Source organism: Pleurodeles waltl, chromosome 3_2 (assembly GCF_031143425.1).
Source record: "Pleurodeles waltl isolate 20211129_DDA chromosome 3_2, aPleWal1.hap1.20221129, whole genome shotgun sequence".
In the NCBI taxonomy this organism is placed as follows: domain Eukaryota; kingdom Metazoa; phylum Chordata; class Amphibia; order Caudata; family Salamandridae; genus Pleurodeles; species Pleurodeles waltl.
In genome coordinates this window covers 50,127,496-50,144,944 of record NC_090441.1, presented here as the reverse complement: position 1 = coordinate 50,144,944, position 17,449 = coordinate 50,127,496, and the positions used below count along the sequence as shown (strand labels likewise).

The 17,449-nt window shown below is 45.7% G+C and overlaps 1 protein-coding gene across 4 annotated transcripts in view; it reads right to left on the bottom strand.

Annotated features, from left to right (window-relative positions):
- Positions 1-11,442: 11,442 nt before the first annotated feature.
- Positions 11,443-17,449, bottom strand: part of TAF15 (TATA-box binding protein associated factor 15) — a 368,603-nt gene continuing 362,596 nt past the window's right edge. For 3 of the 4 annotated variants that reach the window (XM_069226735.1, XM_069226732.1, XM_069226733.1), the window contains one exon: positions 11,443-11,776. In XM_069226735.1, coding sequence (XP_069082836.1) covers positions 11,737-11,776 — 40 coding nt within the window. In that variant the 3' untranslated portion in view covers positions 11,443-11,736. The remainder of the gene's footprint in view (positions 11,777-17,449) is intronic. The other variant, XM_069226731.1, reaches the window with a different exon arrangement.

Sequence of the window (17,449 nt, the reverse complement as noted above, 5' to 3'; positions counted from 1 at the left end):
GTCGAGCCGGGAGCGTCGGGTGCAGAGTTGAAAGTCTCACGCTTCCGGCGGGAAACGTGTGGTCTTTAAAAGTTGCTTCTTTGTTACAAAGTTGCAGTTTCTTTGGAACAGGGCCGCTGTCCTCTGGAGTTCTTGGTCCTTTTAGATGCAGGGTAGTCCTCTGAGGCTTCAGAGGTCACTGGACCCTGGGGGACGCGTCACTGTTGCAGTTTTTCTCGAAGTGGGGAGACAGGCCGGTAGGGCTGGGGCCAAAGCAGTTGGTGTCTCCGTCTTCTCTGCAGGGCTTCAGGTCAGCAGTCCTTCTTTGTCTTCAGGTTGCAGGAATCTGTTTTCCTAGGTTCTGGGGCCCCCTAAATACTCAATTTAGGGGTGTGTTTAGGTCTGGGGGGTTAGTAGCCAATGGCTACTAGCCCTGAGGGTGGCTACACCCTCTTTGTGCCTCCTCCCTGAGGGGAGGGGGGGCACATCCCTAATCCTATTATGGGAATCCTCCATCTGCAAGATGGAGGATTTCTAAAAGTCAGAGTCACCTCAGCTCAGGACACCTTAGGGGTTGTCCTGACTGGCCAGTGACTCCTCCTTGTTTTTCTCATTATCTCCTCCGGCCTTGCCGCCAAAAGTGGGGCCGTGGCCGGAGGGGGTGGGCATCTCCACTAGCTGGGATGCCCTGTGGCGCTGTAACAAAGGGGGTGAGCCTTTGAGGTTCACCGCCAGGTGTTACAGTTCCTGCAGGGGGAGGTGAGAAGCACCTCCACCCAGTACAGGCTTTGTTACTAGCCAGAGTGACAAAGGCACTCTCCCCATGTGGCCAGCAAAATGTCTGGTGTGTGGCAGGCTTGTAAAACTAGTCAGCCCACACTGGAAGTCGGGTATGTTTTCAGGGGGCATCTCTAAGATGCCCTCTGGGTGTATTTCACAATAAAATGTACACTGGCATCAGTGTGCATTTATTGTGCTGAGAAGTTTGATACCAAACTTCCCCGTTTTCAGTGTAGCCATTATGGTGCTGTGGAGTTCGTGTATGACAGACTCCCAGACCATATACTCTTATGGCTACCCTGCACTTACAATGTCTAAGGTTTTGCTTAGACACTGTAGAGGCATAGTGCTCATGCACTTGTGCCCTCACCTATGGTATAGTGCACCCTGCCTTAGGGCTGTAAGGCCTGCTAGAGGGATGACTCATCTATGCCATAGGCAGTATGAGGTTGGCATGGCACCCCGAGGGGAGTGCCATGTTGACTTAGTCGTTTTCTCCCCACCAGCACACACAATCTGGCAAGCAGTGTGTCTGTGCTGAGTGAGTGGTCCCTAGGGTGGCATAAGACATGCTGCAGCCCTAAGAGACCTTCCCTGGCATCAGGGCCCTTGGTACCAGGGGTACCAGTTACAAGGGACTTACCTGGGTGCCAGGGTGTGCCAATTGTGGAGACAAAGGTACAGGTCAGGGAAAGAACACTGGTGCTGGGGCCTGGTTAGCAGGGGGTAACCATGCCAAGGAGGCATTTCCTTACATATACGTATACCATGAAAGGTTCCCAGTATTCTTTGCTCCAATTTTTGCAGGTATCTTTATGGGATGTGGGAGGAGCAACAAGTCTGGACAGAAGAGAATATCAGATGGACTATGCATATAATAGTATGGGGTAGGTACATTGATTATCTTTTTATAATATGGGATGGTCCTAAAAGTCACTTGCTGAGTTTCCTGGAACACATTTCGCATAATGAACTGAATTTGGCACCAGATACATAGCACAGAAATTGTTTTTTTGGATGTACATGTGGAGATAGAGGGTGATAAAGTATGCACTTCCCTTTTCCGGAAAAAACACAGATGGTAATAGTTTATTACATGCGAATAGTCATCATCCCACTAATCTCAAATGGAGTATCCCCTATGGGGAATTCCTTAGAGCCAAACGTAACTGCAGTACTGTGGAAGCATGTATGCAGGAAGAAAAAACGATGTTAGACAAATTTAGAGCCTGTCATGTATTAAGGGCTGCAATAAGAGAGTCAGAATTCGGAGCAGGCAAGATCTCTTTACTCAGAGGATTAAGTCTGAAAACGATGAACAGGTAGCAAGATTAGTTACCACCTATAACTCAGAGTCAGCAAAGATTAAGGCAGTGATCACCAAACATTGGCAATTGATTAAAACTGATCCTGTTATTGGAAAGAAAGTTTCACCATACCCTCTGATCACCTATCGCAAATCAAGGTCCTTGAGAGACATGTTGGTGCAGAGTAATTTGAGTATGAAGACTAAATAGGACGGTTGGTTATCGGAACAGAAAGGTTTCTTTAAGTATGGAAAATGTAAGGCATGTAGAGACAGTAAGAACGTAAAAACTTTCTTGTTACCAAATGGGCAGAGTAAGAAAATTGACAAATGTATTACATGTAATTGTGATTTTTGTGTTTATGTTCTTACTTGCCCATGTGGCCTAATATATGTGGGTAGTACAATTTTTCCTGTAAAGAAGCGAGTTGTTGAACATTTGAGGGCAATAAAGAACTGTGATCAGAATTATCCAGTAGCAAGACATTGGAAAGAAATGCACTCTTAAACCCCTAATATGCTTTCATTTTTTGGCATTGATAGGGTGCTGTGTTCTGCCAGAGGTGGTGACAGAGAAAGAAGGTTGCGTATAAAGAAATTAGAATATATTGTCCGTCTTCATAGTAAGACCCCGATGGGATTCAACGTGGATGGAGAGCTTTTTGTACATGTGGGCTGAGTCTGAAGTTCTTATGACTTTCCCTAAATTAATGTTTTTTATTTGTTGGCTTCTCATAGTTGTGATAGGAAACATATTATAAGGGGATATATGCTCCATAGAGAAGAATTGCTGATACGAATATATGCATTTTTTATTTATTTTTTGTGACAATGGTATTTGAAAATATCTATGATTTGGATCTTTGTATATTATTATGGGCACTTGGCCAGACCTATAATGAGAATTAAAATGTAAAGTGAAGAGATGCAATAACTAGTTCATTACAAAAATTAGATTACAATGAGTGTAAATGGGTTGAAACGGTTGGAATAATGAAATTATATTATGGTATTATTAGTTAATATCTGTGATTTATTATTATATCTATGTATGAACTGATATTTCTGGCCAATTATGTTGTATTTTGATTGTATTTTTATTTTTAGTTTTTCCTTCTTGTTTCTTTTTTTGCATTAGGTAGTATGGCCAAATTAAGGAATGTTCCAAAATACTTTTACTATGTTTATTTGTGGGTGTATTATGTCTCTTTAATTAGAGTGGAGCACTGTGGTGATTATTGGTTATGAAGAAGATCGTTTGATCAAAACACGTTGCCATTAAAGTTTACTTTGCATCTATAACCTTGGAGTGCGGTCTTTTTGTGCCTGAGAGGAGTGGCATACTTTTACCAACTATGACTTTAATACGAAATTTTCATGGTAAAGACATGCGTGGTAAAGGCATATACGTGGTAAAAACATTTTGTGGTAAGTGCATGCATGGTAACGACCATGCATTTTACTTACCACGTTGTAAAGGCATGCGTTGTAAATGCATGCGTTGTTCTATCATTCATCCGGCCTGACAGCTGTTAGTGGCCACTGTGGCTTGCTGTCCTGGTGGACAGAGTTGCCCCTGGGAGGGGACTAGAGTCACACCCTGGGGGGGGAGGGGGGGGGTGGTCTTTAGCTAGTGGGTCACACTACTGTGTTGGCCATGGTGGTACTGCCTGCCCACTGGGATACGTCTATGAGCAAAGTAAGGTTAGGTGCTGCACAGATGGTATCTGCAGGTGGGGGGGGGGGGGGGCAGCTAGTGGGTCACACTACTGTGTTGGCCATGGTGGTACTGTCTGCCCACTGGGATACGTCTATGAGCAAAGTAAGGTTAGGTGCTGCACAGATGGTATCTGCAGGTGAGTAAAGCCCCCCCCCCCCCCCCCCCCCCCAATGGGTTAGCTTAGTGGGCCCCGAGTATGGAGAGAGAGGGATCCAACTGGGTTCAGAAAGGCGTAGAAATGGAACGTGCCCCTGCTGTTGCGGGCCAGGGTCCATGTTCTATCGCCCCAATCAGGGAAGTCCATCAAGGTATTGATTAGTCTCCCCTGGCTTTAGGCAGGTAGAGGGTTGTGTTGGACCTGGCCCTTTTGGCAGGGACATCAGCAAACTGTTTGCCTCCTTCCTCCTATTTTGTCTTCCACCTGCTTTTGTGGACTTTAGGACTCTGGGCACTTTACCACTGCTAACCAGTGCTAAAGTGCACATGCTCCCTGTCTAAATTGTATTGGTTTTCAATGATTGGCACATTTGATTTATTAGTAAGTCCCTAGTAAAGTGCACTATATGTGCCCAGCGCCTGTAAATCAAATGCTACTAGTGGGTATGCAGCCCTGGTTGTACCACCTACAAGAGTAGCCCTATAAACATGCTTCAGACCTGCCCCTGTGTCAATTCGGCTTAGCAAGTGCACCCATTTTTCAGGCCCATACCCTCACTTTTACTATATGTAAGTTACCCCTAAGGTGGGCCCTAGGTTGCCCCATAGGCAGGGTGCAGTGTACGTTAGAGGTAGGACATGTACTGCTGTGTTTTACATGTCCTGATTGTAGGAAGCTGGCCTGGAGTGTGGTGAGCACCTATGGTGTTATCACCTTATACCAGGCCCAAGTATCCCCTATCTGTAAATTGTAGGCAGTGTCTAGGAAGCCAGGGCTCTCTAGAGGTAGCTGTGGATGAGCAGCCAAGACTTATCCAGGAGACATGCAAAGCTTATGCAATACCACTACAGTCACACAGCACTTACACACATGAAAGAACCACAGTGTTACAAAAATAAAGGTACTTTACTATGGTAACACATATACCAAAATACTGTATAAACAATTCCCTAATTGGAGGTAAGTAAACACATGATTATATACACACTAGCAACCAAAAAATAGCATAGAAAATAATAGGCATTGGTAAAAGCAATAGCAAATAGTGAGGGCCCTGGGGGAGGGCCAAATCATATGTTAAAAAAGTGGAATGTGAATGGCAGTCCCCCACCCAAGGACGTGGGATCAGTGGAAGGGAGCTGGAGGAACTAGGAACCCTAAGAGGTGAGTACCAGAGTGATCCCCAGCGACCAGGAGAGCAGAGGTAAGTGCCTGGTTTTCTTCAAAACCGACAGGAGGACTTTGAAAAAGGACTGTGCAGGACCAAGACAAGACTGGAAGAAACCAAAGGTGGATCATGACAGAAGAGAACCTGCAAGTCCAGTTCAAGTTGGAGTGTTCAGTTGTGGCAGGAGACACTACCTACCCTTCTGTGGATGCAGGACTAGGTTGACGGTGGATGAAGAAAGTCCGCAATGCAGCACAGGAGCAGAAAAGGTGTTCCAGAGGTGATGCAAGTGATGTCCCACATCAGCGGTCGTGATGCAGTCAGTGGTGCTGGAAAACCATTGACAAGCCTTCGCAAATGTAAGAGTCGGACAAGAAGGTTTTTCAAGGTTGAAAAGGACCAGCAAGGTCCAGGGGACTCAACCCAAGGAAGGGAGTCCGAGGTGACCCTCAGCAGCTGGGAAAGTCACAAAAAGAGGAGGTAGCCCCCCACAGGCAGCCCACTGGAAGCAGGCACAGGAGTCGCGGTGAGGCCCACTCAGCACACCTGAAGAAGTGTCCCACGTCGCTGGAGCACCAGGCAGGAGACTCTGCATTGACGAAGAGATACTGGGAGCCGGAGCTGCACGGAGCTTGAAGATCCCTTGAAGGAGGAACAAACAAGCCTTGGTAGCTGCAAGAGTCCCAGTGCACAGGGTTACTGTCCTGCAAGGAGTGGCAAGGGCTTACCGTCTCCCAAGTTGGACAGCTGGGAGAGAGGACCAAGGGAACCACTCCAGACCACCCCTGTGATGCAGGATCCACTCAGTTCCAGAGGAGAGAGAATCCATGCAACCGGTTGTCACTACAGTTGGTGCCTGCGGATGCAGGGGAGAGACTCCTTCACTCCAAGGGCGATTCCTTTTTGCATCTTGATCAGACTGAAGGCTTGTCGTCCTCAGAGGATGCACAGCCGGGGAAATGTTGCAGTTGCTGGAAGGAGCTGTAGAAACAATGTTGCAGAGCGGAGTCATCACTGGAGTTGCAGATTGTCAGTTCCTGGAGGGCCCAGTTGCAGTCCCAGTGGCCAGAAGATGAAGTAAACGATGCAGAGGAGTCCTACTGGAATCTTGCATGTCGAATCTGAGGACCCACCTGAGAGGAAGACCCTAAATAGCCCAGGAAGGGGGATTGGTCACCTAGCAGGGTGAACACCTATTGGGAGGGGGCTGTGACGTCACCTGCCTGACCTGGCCACTAAGATGCTCCCTGTGGCCTCTGCCGGTCCTTGGATTCAAGATGGCAGAATCAAGTAGCCACCTGGAGGAGCTCCCCTTTCCATTGTCCAGTTTTGTGCCAGAGAAGGGACCATAGTCCATGCACTATTGGAAACCGGTTTATGCAAGGAGGGCACCAAATGTGCCCTTCAAAACGTACTGGTGGCTTGAGGAGGCTACCCCTCCCAAGCCATGTAACACCTATTTCCAAAGGGAGAGGGTGTTGCCTCCATCTCCCAAAGGGAATCCTTTATTCTGCATTCTTGTGCTTGTGCTGGTCAAGCAGCAAAAGGGCAGAACCCTATCTGAGGGGTGGTAGCAACATGGGCTGCCCTAAAAAACCCATAAGACTGGTAGGAGCAATGCTAGGGGTCCTCTAAGGAGTCCCCAGAGTGCATAGAATTATACAACCAATACTGGCAACAGTATTGGGGTATGATTCCGACATGTTTGATACCAAACATGCCCAGGTTTGGAGTTACCATTATGTAGCTGGACACAATTAGTGACCTGTGTCCAGTACATGGGTAAAATGGTTTCCTCGCACTTATGAAGTCCTGGGAAATGGAGCTGGAGTTCGTAGGAGCACCTCTGCTCATGCAGGGGTGCCCTCCCATACTCGTACCTGCACCCTTTCCTCTGGGCTCGGAGAGCCTGCCATAGGGGTGACTTACATTGAACTGGTGCAGTGACCTGTACCAAGAGGATGCATGTACCTCTTTACGCAGGCTGCAATGGCAGGCCTGCAGACACATTTTGCATGGGCTTCCATGGGTGCCACAATAAATGCTGCAGCCCATGGGTAACCCCTGGGGCCCCAATGCCCTGGTACCCAAGTACCGTATACTAGGGACTTACAGGGGGTACCAGCATGCCAATTGTGAGGTGTGCTAAGTCATAAGCAACTGAATTTAGCGGGACTGAGCATAGTCACCGGGGTCCTGGTTAGCAGGATCCCAGTAAACACAGTAAACAACACACTGACACAGGCAAAAAGTGGTGGTAACCATGCCAAAAAGAGGGCACTTCCCTACACTTGTGTGGTTGTTTCTTGTGAGTAAGTTACTGTCTGACTACTGTGGTACTGCAAGTGCTTTAAATACCTCTTAGATAAGCTTCAGCTGCTCGTCTCAGCTATCACTGGAGAATGTTTGCTATCTGGACACCTATTCACTATCACTAAGGGATTGCCTGGACTTAGCATAGGGTGCCACACCATAGGTGTACACCATAAACTGAGGCAGCCTTCTACAGGCGCTGTGTCTAAGAAACTTCCCCTTCCGGCTGACCTTCTCATGGGGCTGCCCATCTATGTGGGTGGTCTTGAAATTGTAATGCTCCCATGCCCGTGTCATCATCCTCCTTCAATTGCTGGAGAGTTTCATCAGTGCTAAATGGGTGTTCTTTAGTGAAGGGGGTATTAGTGGTGCTTGCACCTCGCTTTTGAACCCTGACACCTGTAGCCTGGTGTGCGTACTCAGTGTTTTGGGGTCACCCTCTGTCTACTGGCTGTGTTTAGAGCGCCGAGGACAGATTTTAGGCACATGTTGGCGATGGTCTTGTTGTCTTCTGCTAGGGCGTCTGCTTCTTTTTGGTACTGCTGTGGAAGGTGCTTTATAAGTTTGCTCAATTCCTCCCAATGCTGATGGGCATATTGGTTTGGGTTTGAATGGCTGCTTCTCGCTCCATTTGTTGTCCTACCTTCTCCATCCTCTTCCTCTCCTTCTTGGGTGCAGGGCCAATGGAAGTGGGGATGTTAGCTCTCTTCCATGCCATGGTCACTATTATGTGGCCAGCCGTGGCATTCCCTGTAATGTATAGTGGGTCTCTGGTGGAGTGGTTATACTTTTTGTCCGTTCTCGGAGTCACGGCCTTGCAGGCTGGTTGACCGCTGAAAGCTTCCCTTCACTGGTCCGGGATGCCAGGTAGCATGGGGAGGTATTGGCTCCTGCTCTGTGAAGGCAAATAGTTTTAAGGAGGAAGCATGTCTGTCTCTTCTACTCCAAGTTGTGCTGTGTATTTGTCTGTTCTCCTTCACAACACTGAGTTGTACCTGGCAATATTGTCTGCACGAGATGGTCTCAAAAGGTAGGAGTTGATTCCTTCTTCAGGTAAGTCAGCTTTGATATCTTGCCAGTCATTGATGCACAAGGCGTAGGAGAAGAGTCTCTAACCACTGTCAAGCTCTTTGTCTTTGAATAACATTTCCTGTACTGCTTCTTGTGGTTCTCTGGTGTTGTTGACGGGTCTAGTTCGACCTCCTATGGGTTCTTCCTGGCTGGGTTCCTCCAGAGGCTCTGTAGGGAATTGAAAGTCCAGAATGGAAGCTTCAAAGCCTTTTTTCTTTTGCCGGATTGCTGGGATTTTGTTTTTGAGGTGCCTTTTCTTTCTTTTGGGCCTTTTCCCTCTGCGTTGATCATGGTCAGCGTTCTTTTCTTCAGAGCCAGGGCCTTGAGGTCCATCGGTTCCTTTGCCCTCTCTCGCTCATCAAGCATTTCTCTGGGGAGTGACCACTGCTAATGTCCTTGTGTTAGGACTTGGTCTCTTTGTGCTTCAACTTTTCTTCAGTTGATGAATCTTTCGTCGTAGACAAGTCCAAGGCCACTGAGTTTTTGTCGGCTCCCACCTGCTTTCTCCCCGTTACTCGAAATCTTTTTCAAGGGTCATCCTCCCTGTGTTTCTTCGAGGACCAGGTGCCATCTCCATGACGTCTTGCTTGATGTCTGAACCTTTGACTTGACCTTCTTCAGGGAACACCATTGCCTGTTTCCTTGCTAGACCACATGCGGTCTCTTAGGGATGAACTCTTATATGCCCCCATGTGGCATAGTGTGCATGTTTCTAGCTCTCAGCATTTTTGGGAGGAACTCTGCACATGCCTGTAGCCTTCGGTGATATGATCCCTAGGTAGGCAGATGCTACAGACCTGATAGCTGTCGCTCTGGGCAAACTGTGGTGGCACTTGTGGCAGAACCTAAAGGGGGGGTTCTCCATTTGCCTCAGTGGGTCCACTGTTCTGTTGGTGCATTCTCTGACCGTGAGGTCACCCATCCAAGTGCTTTTCTTGCTTTTTTGTTTTTCATTTTTTTGTCCTTTTAATTTCACAGATGTCCCTTATGGTAAAATCTTTCACTCGGTTCTCGATGATTATTAAAATTTCTGGCTCTTCGGCGTCCACAGAGCTTTGACTGATGCTTCCAGACCCAATGGTGGAGGAAAAAAAAAAAAAGCCTCTGAAGATGGGGACCACAAAGAGGCTTCTGGGTGCACATCTGACATCACAAGAGGATAGGCATAGCATCAAACTGCCATAGATGACGCCCAAAAAAAAAAAAAAAAAAAGACTAACAAACGTTTCCGGATCCAACAACAGCATAATGCACGGAATGTGAATCCAGAAAATTCAAATTCATGCTGCAAAACAGAAAAACTGAAATCAGGCTAGAACATTTGATAACAGATATATAATGTGCTCTCAGATTTCCTAAAAAATCGGAAGAGTACAATGTACAAAGCTTTTATTCATTATTTTTCTAAGTTTTTTATTTATTAATTTATTTAATTTTAGAAAATACCAATTTTATAAGTCCTTCAATATTCCTTTAATCAATTAATGAGTCTTTGAATATTCCTTTAATCAATTAGCGAGTTGTGGTTTAATTTTTTTCCTTTTTGGCCTCTTCAGAAATTAAGAGATGGCGGGAAAAGGGATCCTTTTATTAGGTGATGTTGTAATAACGGATTTGGAAACCAAAAAATGGTTTTCTGAGCCAGGCGTTGCGCAGAGCTGGTTATGCAGATCTAATGTACAAATTGGTTAGCTTTATAGATAAAACCATACAAAGCAAACTAGACGATTCGGCTGATATCCTTTGGATGACACTCAAGTCTTAATAGAAGGGTATAAGTTAAAATTTCAACAGCACCACTCTTAGGTCCTTTTGAGAAAATATCTAATAAATTGGTTAGGGAAACTGATTTAAATGAAAAAGTATGGGGAAGCACACATTTAATGAGTTCATATTGTGTGTTAATTCTAGTGCATTTTTTCAGTAAAATGCTACTTTATTTAATATCAGCATTTTTATTTAAATTAAGTGCACTAGCCAGGCATTGGGAGAGTGGACGCATATGTTTTGGACTTGCCCACACTTGTGTAAATTCTGTCAGGAAACTTTCAGCACTAAGTCAAACAGTCCAAATTGACATTGTTTAAGCCTAATCCATCTTTGCTTACTCCTCAGATAAAGCAGGTCTATGTAATGTTCAAATTAAGCATATTTTCATTACAATGGTCATAGTTAGGTCTCTTATTACAGAAAAGTGGAAATCATCTAGGCCTCTGACTACTGAACAAAAGGTTGAAAAAATGTCAAGAGTATGTGAGTGTTAAAGAATTTACTCAAAACATACGTGTGCAACAAACATATCAGAAAATCTGAGATCTCTGGGATCCTGAATCTATTTGATAGGATAGATAGTTTATTACACAATTAATTAAAACAATTATATAAGAACAAATACATCTTGACTAGATTATTCCCTTGGCCTACAATACAGAAACTACAAAAACAATCACACAAGGAGACTGAAAATTACTAAAGTCAAGTCAAAATACAGAAGCAAATAGCAATGAAAGTCTTCGTGGCCCTACATGCACAATGTAAAGCCTTACCTGTTTTAACATAAGGGTTGTAATTAATTGTGTAATAAACTATCCATTTGCTAGGAAAACAAAGGTTACATTTTTAGTTATTTGTAAATCTAGACCTAGATTTCAAATGTGTGTATTGCTGATAGGTATTATCATGGTAGATTAAAAAATATCCTTTATTTGTTCCTTATCCCTCTCAAGAAACCATTCCTTATTTTCTGCTGAATGCACTGCAAATCCGCTTCCAGTGTGGAGACTTTAGTTCCACAAATTCTAAAGCAGTGCCATGCATGTTTTGTTGTGGTGTTTTGAACAACGAAACACAAACTGTATTAAATGAAAGATCTATACAAAACTTGTGACACGCCTACTGGCAACATTCTTGGTTAAATGCACATTTGTGGATAAATGCAGTCTCATGGATAAAAACAATCATCTTTTATTCCATTACAAAACACAATTTTTGCAACAAAGGGTGCTCAAATTTGTTAGCCTCTACAGCCAGGCAAGTTTCAAAAATGGAAAAACAAAGAAAACTTTGAAGTTTAAATGAAATGCACATATGCTTGGAAATTTAAGAAAAAGAACACTCCTTCCCACCATGGAAAACACTGTACTTTACGCCATAATTCAACTACCTAAGTGAAGCTATAGTTAAGCACATGGAGCAAATTGTAAGATATCAATGATGAAACACAGACAACATCCAGAAAGTGGTCAGTATGGCCGGTCACGCTGGTCATTTCTGTAGTCGTTTCTGAGGAAGACAAAAAAAAAAAAAATAACGTTACAGGTCTAAAAAAAACCACACACAAAATAGCAATCCATACATTTTTTTTCCATACCTATATTCAACATGCCAAACTAATATGCTTTTGAATCAACGTCCCAAAGTCGAAACACCTGAACTGAAAATTGTTTGCAGCTTGTGAATTACAACAGAAACGAGTAGCAAAGCTCCTTTAGCTCTAAAACCATAGCACCAACCTCAGAAACATCCCTCACTATTCCAAGGAAAGAAGGTCTCTCTATTTATTTCTTTAAAGTCTATGCCCAACTTCTATTATGACTTAAGGCCTGGACTAATGTTTCACCATTACTAATGAATGCAAGACTAAATTACCATTTGCATAGGAAAGAGTGCTTCTGTGATCAATAGTGAATTCAATATTCCTTACCAACTATTACCAAATAAAGATATAAGTACAAATTTAGTGTAGAATGATTACTGGGAGATGTTCAAAAGTACCAAATTTACAAAACACCACTACATGTATTTTCTTTTCACTGAGGCACATGGGGACTAGCTTTATTCTAGGTCTTTTGGGAGAAAACATCGCACTTCATAGTGCACGTTTCCACGTTTTGTGTGTTTGTTAGATGATTAAATGAAAATGAACAAGAAACAAGTTACCCTTGGACAACGTTTTTTCTGATCAATATCCTGGCTTATACAAATTCCTTCCTTTAACATTTAACCCTTTCCAGGCATCACACTAGAGCTGAAAACATATTTTGAAGTAGTTAGCAGGTCCCCGGTGCTATGTGGCACCCGACCACATTGAGTGTAGAGTTCCTTGCATCAAGCAAGTGATGCCTGAAGTGCCTATACTGACTCAGTTATGCTAATTTCGTCCCAAGATTTTCTGCGCTTATTGGAGGTAAGGATATGATGGATGGCGTACTCCCCTATGGACTAAATTCAAATCTTCCTCAAGCAGGAAGGCAGTAGGGCATACAAATACGAGGATGTCATCATGCCCATTAGAAGAAAAATTTTACTCACCCCTGCAAGCACCTGTTCCTGGTATGTAGTGCTGTAGATTCACATGCTGTGCATATTTCCACCATCTAGTGTTGGGCCCAGTTGTATGCAAGTTGTTTTTCTTCAAAGAAATCTTTTGAGTGATGAGCGATTGCGACAACTCCTCTTGTTGGCAATGTGCAAGGGCATCGACTCAATTGTTTGCTTTCCTGCACTGTGAGGATGAATGTGGAACAAAGCGATGTATTGTGCGATATCCGTGCAAAAAAGAGAACGTAGATAAAAGCGTGATGACTGGAGCAGCCACAGGTGTCCAGGGAGGAGGGTATGCGCATGTCAGTCTACACCACTACATGCCACAAACACATGCTTACAGGGTAACATTTTCTGTTCAAGGCATGTGGAACTGTATATACAAAAGCTCTGCACAGACTGTAAAGCAGTCCTCCACAAAAAAGCAGTGGGTAGCCTGTGTGTGTTGCAGAAGTCCAAAGCAGCTTACAAAGTACTGCCTGGCTACCATTGGCAGGCCAGCACATCCACACAGTAGGGTCTTGTGAATGTGTACATTGTGGTTCACACAGCTGCCTTACAGATGTCAGCTATGGGGATGTTTCCCCACGAAAACCATGAAGGTCCCCCCTTTTCCAGGTAAAGTGGGGCTCTAGGAGGAATAGGCAAAGCCCTTTTGGCTTTTGCATAGCACCTTTGAATACATCTGACTATCCATCTAGTTATGCTTGATTTAGATAGAGCCTTCCTTTAATGGGGTTTTAAAAATGCAACAAAGAGTTGCACCGTCTCTCTGAAAAGTTTTATCCTGCCTATAAAGTACATGAGGGTTCGCTTTACATCAAAGGTGTGGAGAGCCCAATCCGCCACAGAGTCAGGTTATGGAAAGAAAACACTAAATTCAATGGACTGGTTAAGGTGGAACCGGGACACCACCTTTGGAAGGAATCTGAGTTTGTTGCGACTGACAACCTTATCTCTCTGTCCTTGAACGAAAGCTTCTAATGTTAATGCCTGGAGCTCAGTAATACACCAGAGGGAATTGATGGCAACGAGCAATGTCACCTTCCAAGAAAGAAATTGAAGGGGTTCTAATGGGGGGCCCGTAAGTCTTGTAAAGGACAATGTTGCGATTCCATGTTGGGGCCAAGGGGACCAAAGACAAGATTACTTTGTGAGGCCCTCCATGAAAGCCTTAATAGCTGGTATTCAGAAGAGGGAGATGTGCTGCCTGTTTTGAAGGTAAACAGTCACTGCAGCCAAGTGAAGGCCAGAGCACACGTCTGCGAGTGAATTAGGTTGCAGGCGATGTCTTGAACGCTGGGTGTGAAAGGGCTGATTTGTTTGGAATGACAGTAATGGACAAAGCATTTCGATTTAGCAGCCTAATAAGTTTGTGTAGTAGGTCTGCATGCTCCCTTCAGGATGCTCACGCATTTGGGTGGTAGGTTAAGATACCTGAATTCTGGGATTTCAGGAGTTAGATTGCAAGATTGAGCAACCTGGGGTGTGGGTGCCTAATTTTCCATGATCTTGCACGAGAAGATCCCACCTTTTTGGCAACTGCTTGGGCGAAACCGCTGAGAGCTCCAGCAAGGTCATGAGCCAGGGCTGGCGGGCCCAAAAGGAGTCTACCAGAATGAGAGTGAGGGACGTCTGCCGCAGCCTCTGAACTACAAACGGAAGTATTGTGGTCCAGTGCAGCCCTGTTTCTGGCAGTCATGTTATCCGTCTGAATGATGACAACCTTGTCAGTCAGATGGGGCAGGAAAGCCTTCAACACTAGGCAGGTAATTAATGTGGAGACCCTGGTGTCTGGGTTTCGATTGGCTTTGGACAGTCAGGTCCTGTAAGTGTGCCCTCCACCCCGTAAGTGAGGCGTCCGTTAAGATGGTCATCTGCGAAACTGGGTCATAAAAAAGATCACTGCTGCAACAAGTTGTTGCTGTTCCACCACTATATAGAATGAGAAGTGAGGCTGCAGATCTACACTAGATCGTCACAGTGGCCTGCCGCTTTAGACCATAGCTCTGGTAAGCATTCCCAAAATGGACTCATGTAATCCGGTGGTGGGGGGAGGGGGTGGGGGGGGGGGGGGGGGGCGGGCTATGGCAATATAGGAGGCCATCATGCCAAGAAGGGATGTACATAGGCGCTGCCTCAGCGATGTCAGTTTTTCATGACTTTCCACACCAAAGCGGGGAGCCGTGAAGAACACTGAAAATGGTATGCCAGACTTAAGGCCCTGAAAAAGGAATCCCTGTCCCTAGAAATCAGTTCGCAAGTGGGGAGTGTGGGTCGGTCGGTAAGGAATCTGCAACTAGAATATGCTCTACCAGATAAATCGTTACCGAAGCTAAGTAACTTCTTCATCTGACACAGACTTCTAGTTGCAGATTCCTTACCTTAGAACAGCTACCCAAGCAATAACATCCTCAGTGGTGGGCTGCAAATCAAGATCATACTAAAAGGTTCTGCAGGACCGAACGACTAAAGTAGCCGACTCTGTGGACCTGACTTTCCAGACATTAATGTCTTATGAGCGTGTGCAGCAATGCCCACATTGCTGCCTGGCTGATACACAGGACAGGAACTCCGCATACTGACGTTGTGGAAGCAGCAGTTGCTTTTGTGGAGTGAGCGCTCAGAGGGTTGCTTCTTTGCCAAAGTGTAGCACAGTTTGATGCAAAGTAGTACCCATCTTGAGATGGTACGCTTCTGCACCACCTTCCCTTTCTTCGCACTCACATACCCAACAAAGAGCTGATCGTTCACCCGGAAATCTTTTGTACGATTGAGGTAGAACATCAATGCTTTTTCAATCCAGTCGGAGTCTCTCCTCTTCATGAGAAGGGTGTGTAAAAAGTAGGCAAAGTGATGGATTGGCCTTCATGAAAAGGCATAAAGACCTTGGGAAGGAAGGAGGCCCTCGTATGAAGCACCACTTTGTCAGGGTGAACAGACAACAATGGGGATTTAGAAGAAAGAGCTTGAAGCTCACTCACTCTGCGAGCACAGGTGGCAACAAGAAATGCAGTTTTGAGAGTGGAGAGCCACAAGGGACAATTAAGTAACAGCTCAAAAGGGGCACACATCAAGTGAGGACCAGAATGAGGTACCACTGGGGCATAATAAATGGAGTGGGAGGAAACAAATGGGTAAGTCCTTTAAAGAATCTACCAACTATCGGAGATTTGAAAACGGAAGGTTTGTCTGGCAATCTAAGAAAGGCTGATATAGCTGATAAGTAACCGTTAAGGGTGCCCAAAGCAGAGCCCTGCTGCTGCGACAAGAGGTCCTTCAGAAGAGGCAGTCTGATTAGAGGATCTGTGGCCATGCTCAGTAGTTCTGGATACCATACCCTCCATGTCCAGTATGAACCCACAAGGATTACTTGGGCCTGGTCGTTCTTGATCTTCTTCAGAACTTCAGAAGTGGTATAATCGGGAAGGCCTGAGTTCCACTCGAGACGAAAAGCATTGCAGAGCTAGTGTCGCCTTGGAAACGCTAACTTGCAAAACAGCTGACATTGCGCACTGTCTGTGGAGGCGAACAGATCTAAACAAGGCTCTCCCCACTGCTGAAAGAGACCTTGCACCACCTCCGGATGGAGACGCCATTCATGATCTACTATGCTGCGACGGCTGAGTTTGTCTGCTCTGGCGTTCACAGAGCCCACCCGATTTTAAACCACCAGAGTAATGCCCTGATGTGCCAACCACGTCCAGAAGCACAGAGGCTCTTGACAAAGGGCCCAGGACCCCACTCCGCCCTGTTTGTTGCAGTACATCGAAATCATAGCCTGAACATCCTGGACTCGCTTTTTGGAAGGATAGGCCCTTAACTGCAGTGTGCACAGGACAGCTCAGATAAAAGCGAGCATCTGAGAGGGAGTCAGGTGTGACTTTGGGATGTTTATACCGAACCCCAGCGTGTGCAGAAGGTTCGCCGTAGTCTAAAGGTGGGAGATGCCCCTCTGGGGCGTATTCACCTTTAACAGCCAGTCGCCCAGGTAGGGGAAGACTGAAACCCCTAACCTGTGCAGATGAGCGGCATCCACCACCATCACATTTGTGAACACCCGAGGGGCGCTGGTAAGGCCGAAGGGAAGCACGGTAAATTGAAAGTGCTTGTTGTAGGAAGCTAAGTTTTACATGGCTTAGGAGGGGTAGCCTCCCTAAGCCACTGGTATGCTTTAAAGGGCACATTTGGTTGCACAAACCGGTTTCCACCAGTCTAGGGACCGCCACCCCCTGCTCTGGTGGGAAACTGGACAATGGAAAGGGGAGTAACTACTCCCCTGTCCATCACCAGCCTAGGGGTGGTGCCTAGGTGGCCACTTGATTCTGCCATCTTGAATTCAAGGTGGGCAGAGGCCCCGGGGATCATCTGAGTGGCCAGGTCAGACAGGTGACGTCACAGCCCCCTCCTGGTAGGTGGTCACCCTGCTAGGTCCCCCTCTGGGCTATTTAGGGTCTTCCTCTAGGGTGGGTCCTCAGATTTGGCGTACAAGATTCCAGCAGGACTCCTCTGCATTGGTTACTTCATCTTCTGGCCACCGGAACTGTAAATGGACCCTTCAGGAACCAACAATCTGCAACTCCAGCGGCAAATCCGCTTTGCAACATTGTTTCTCCGGCTCCTTCCAACAAC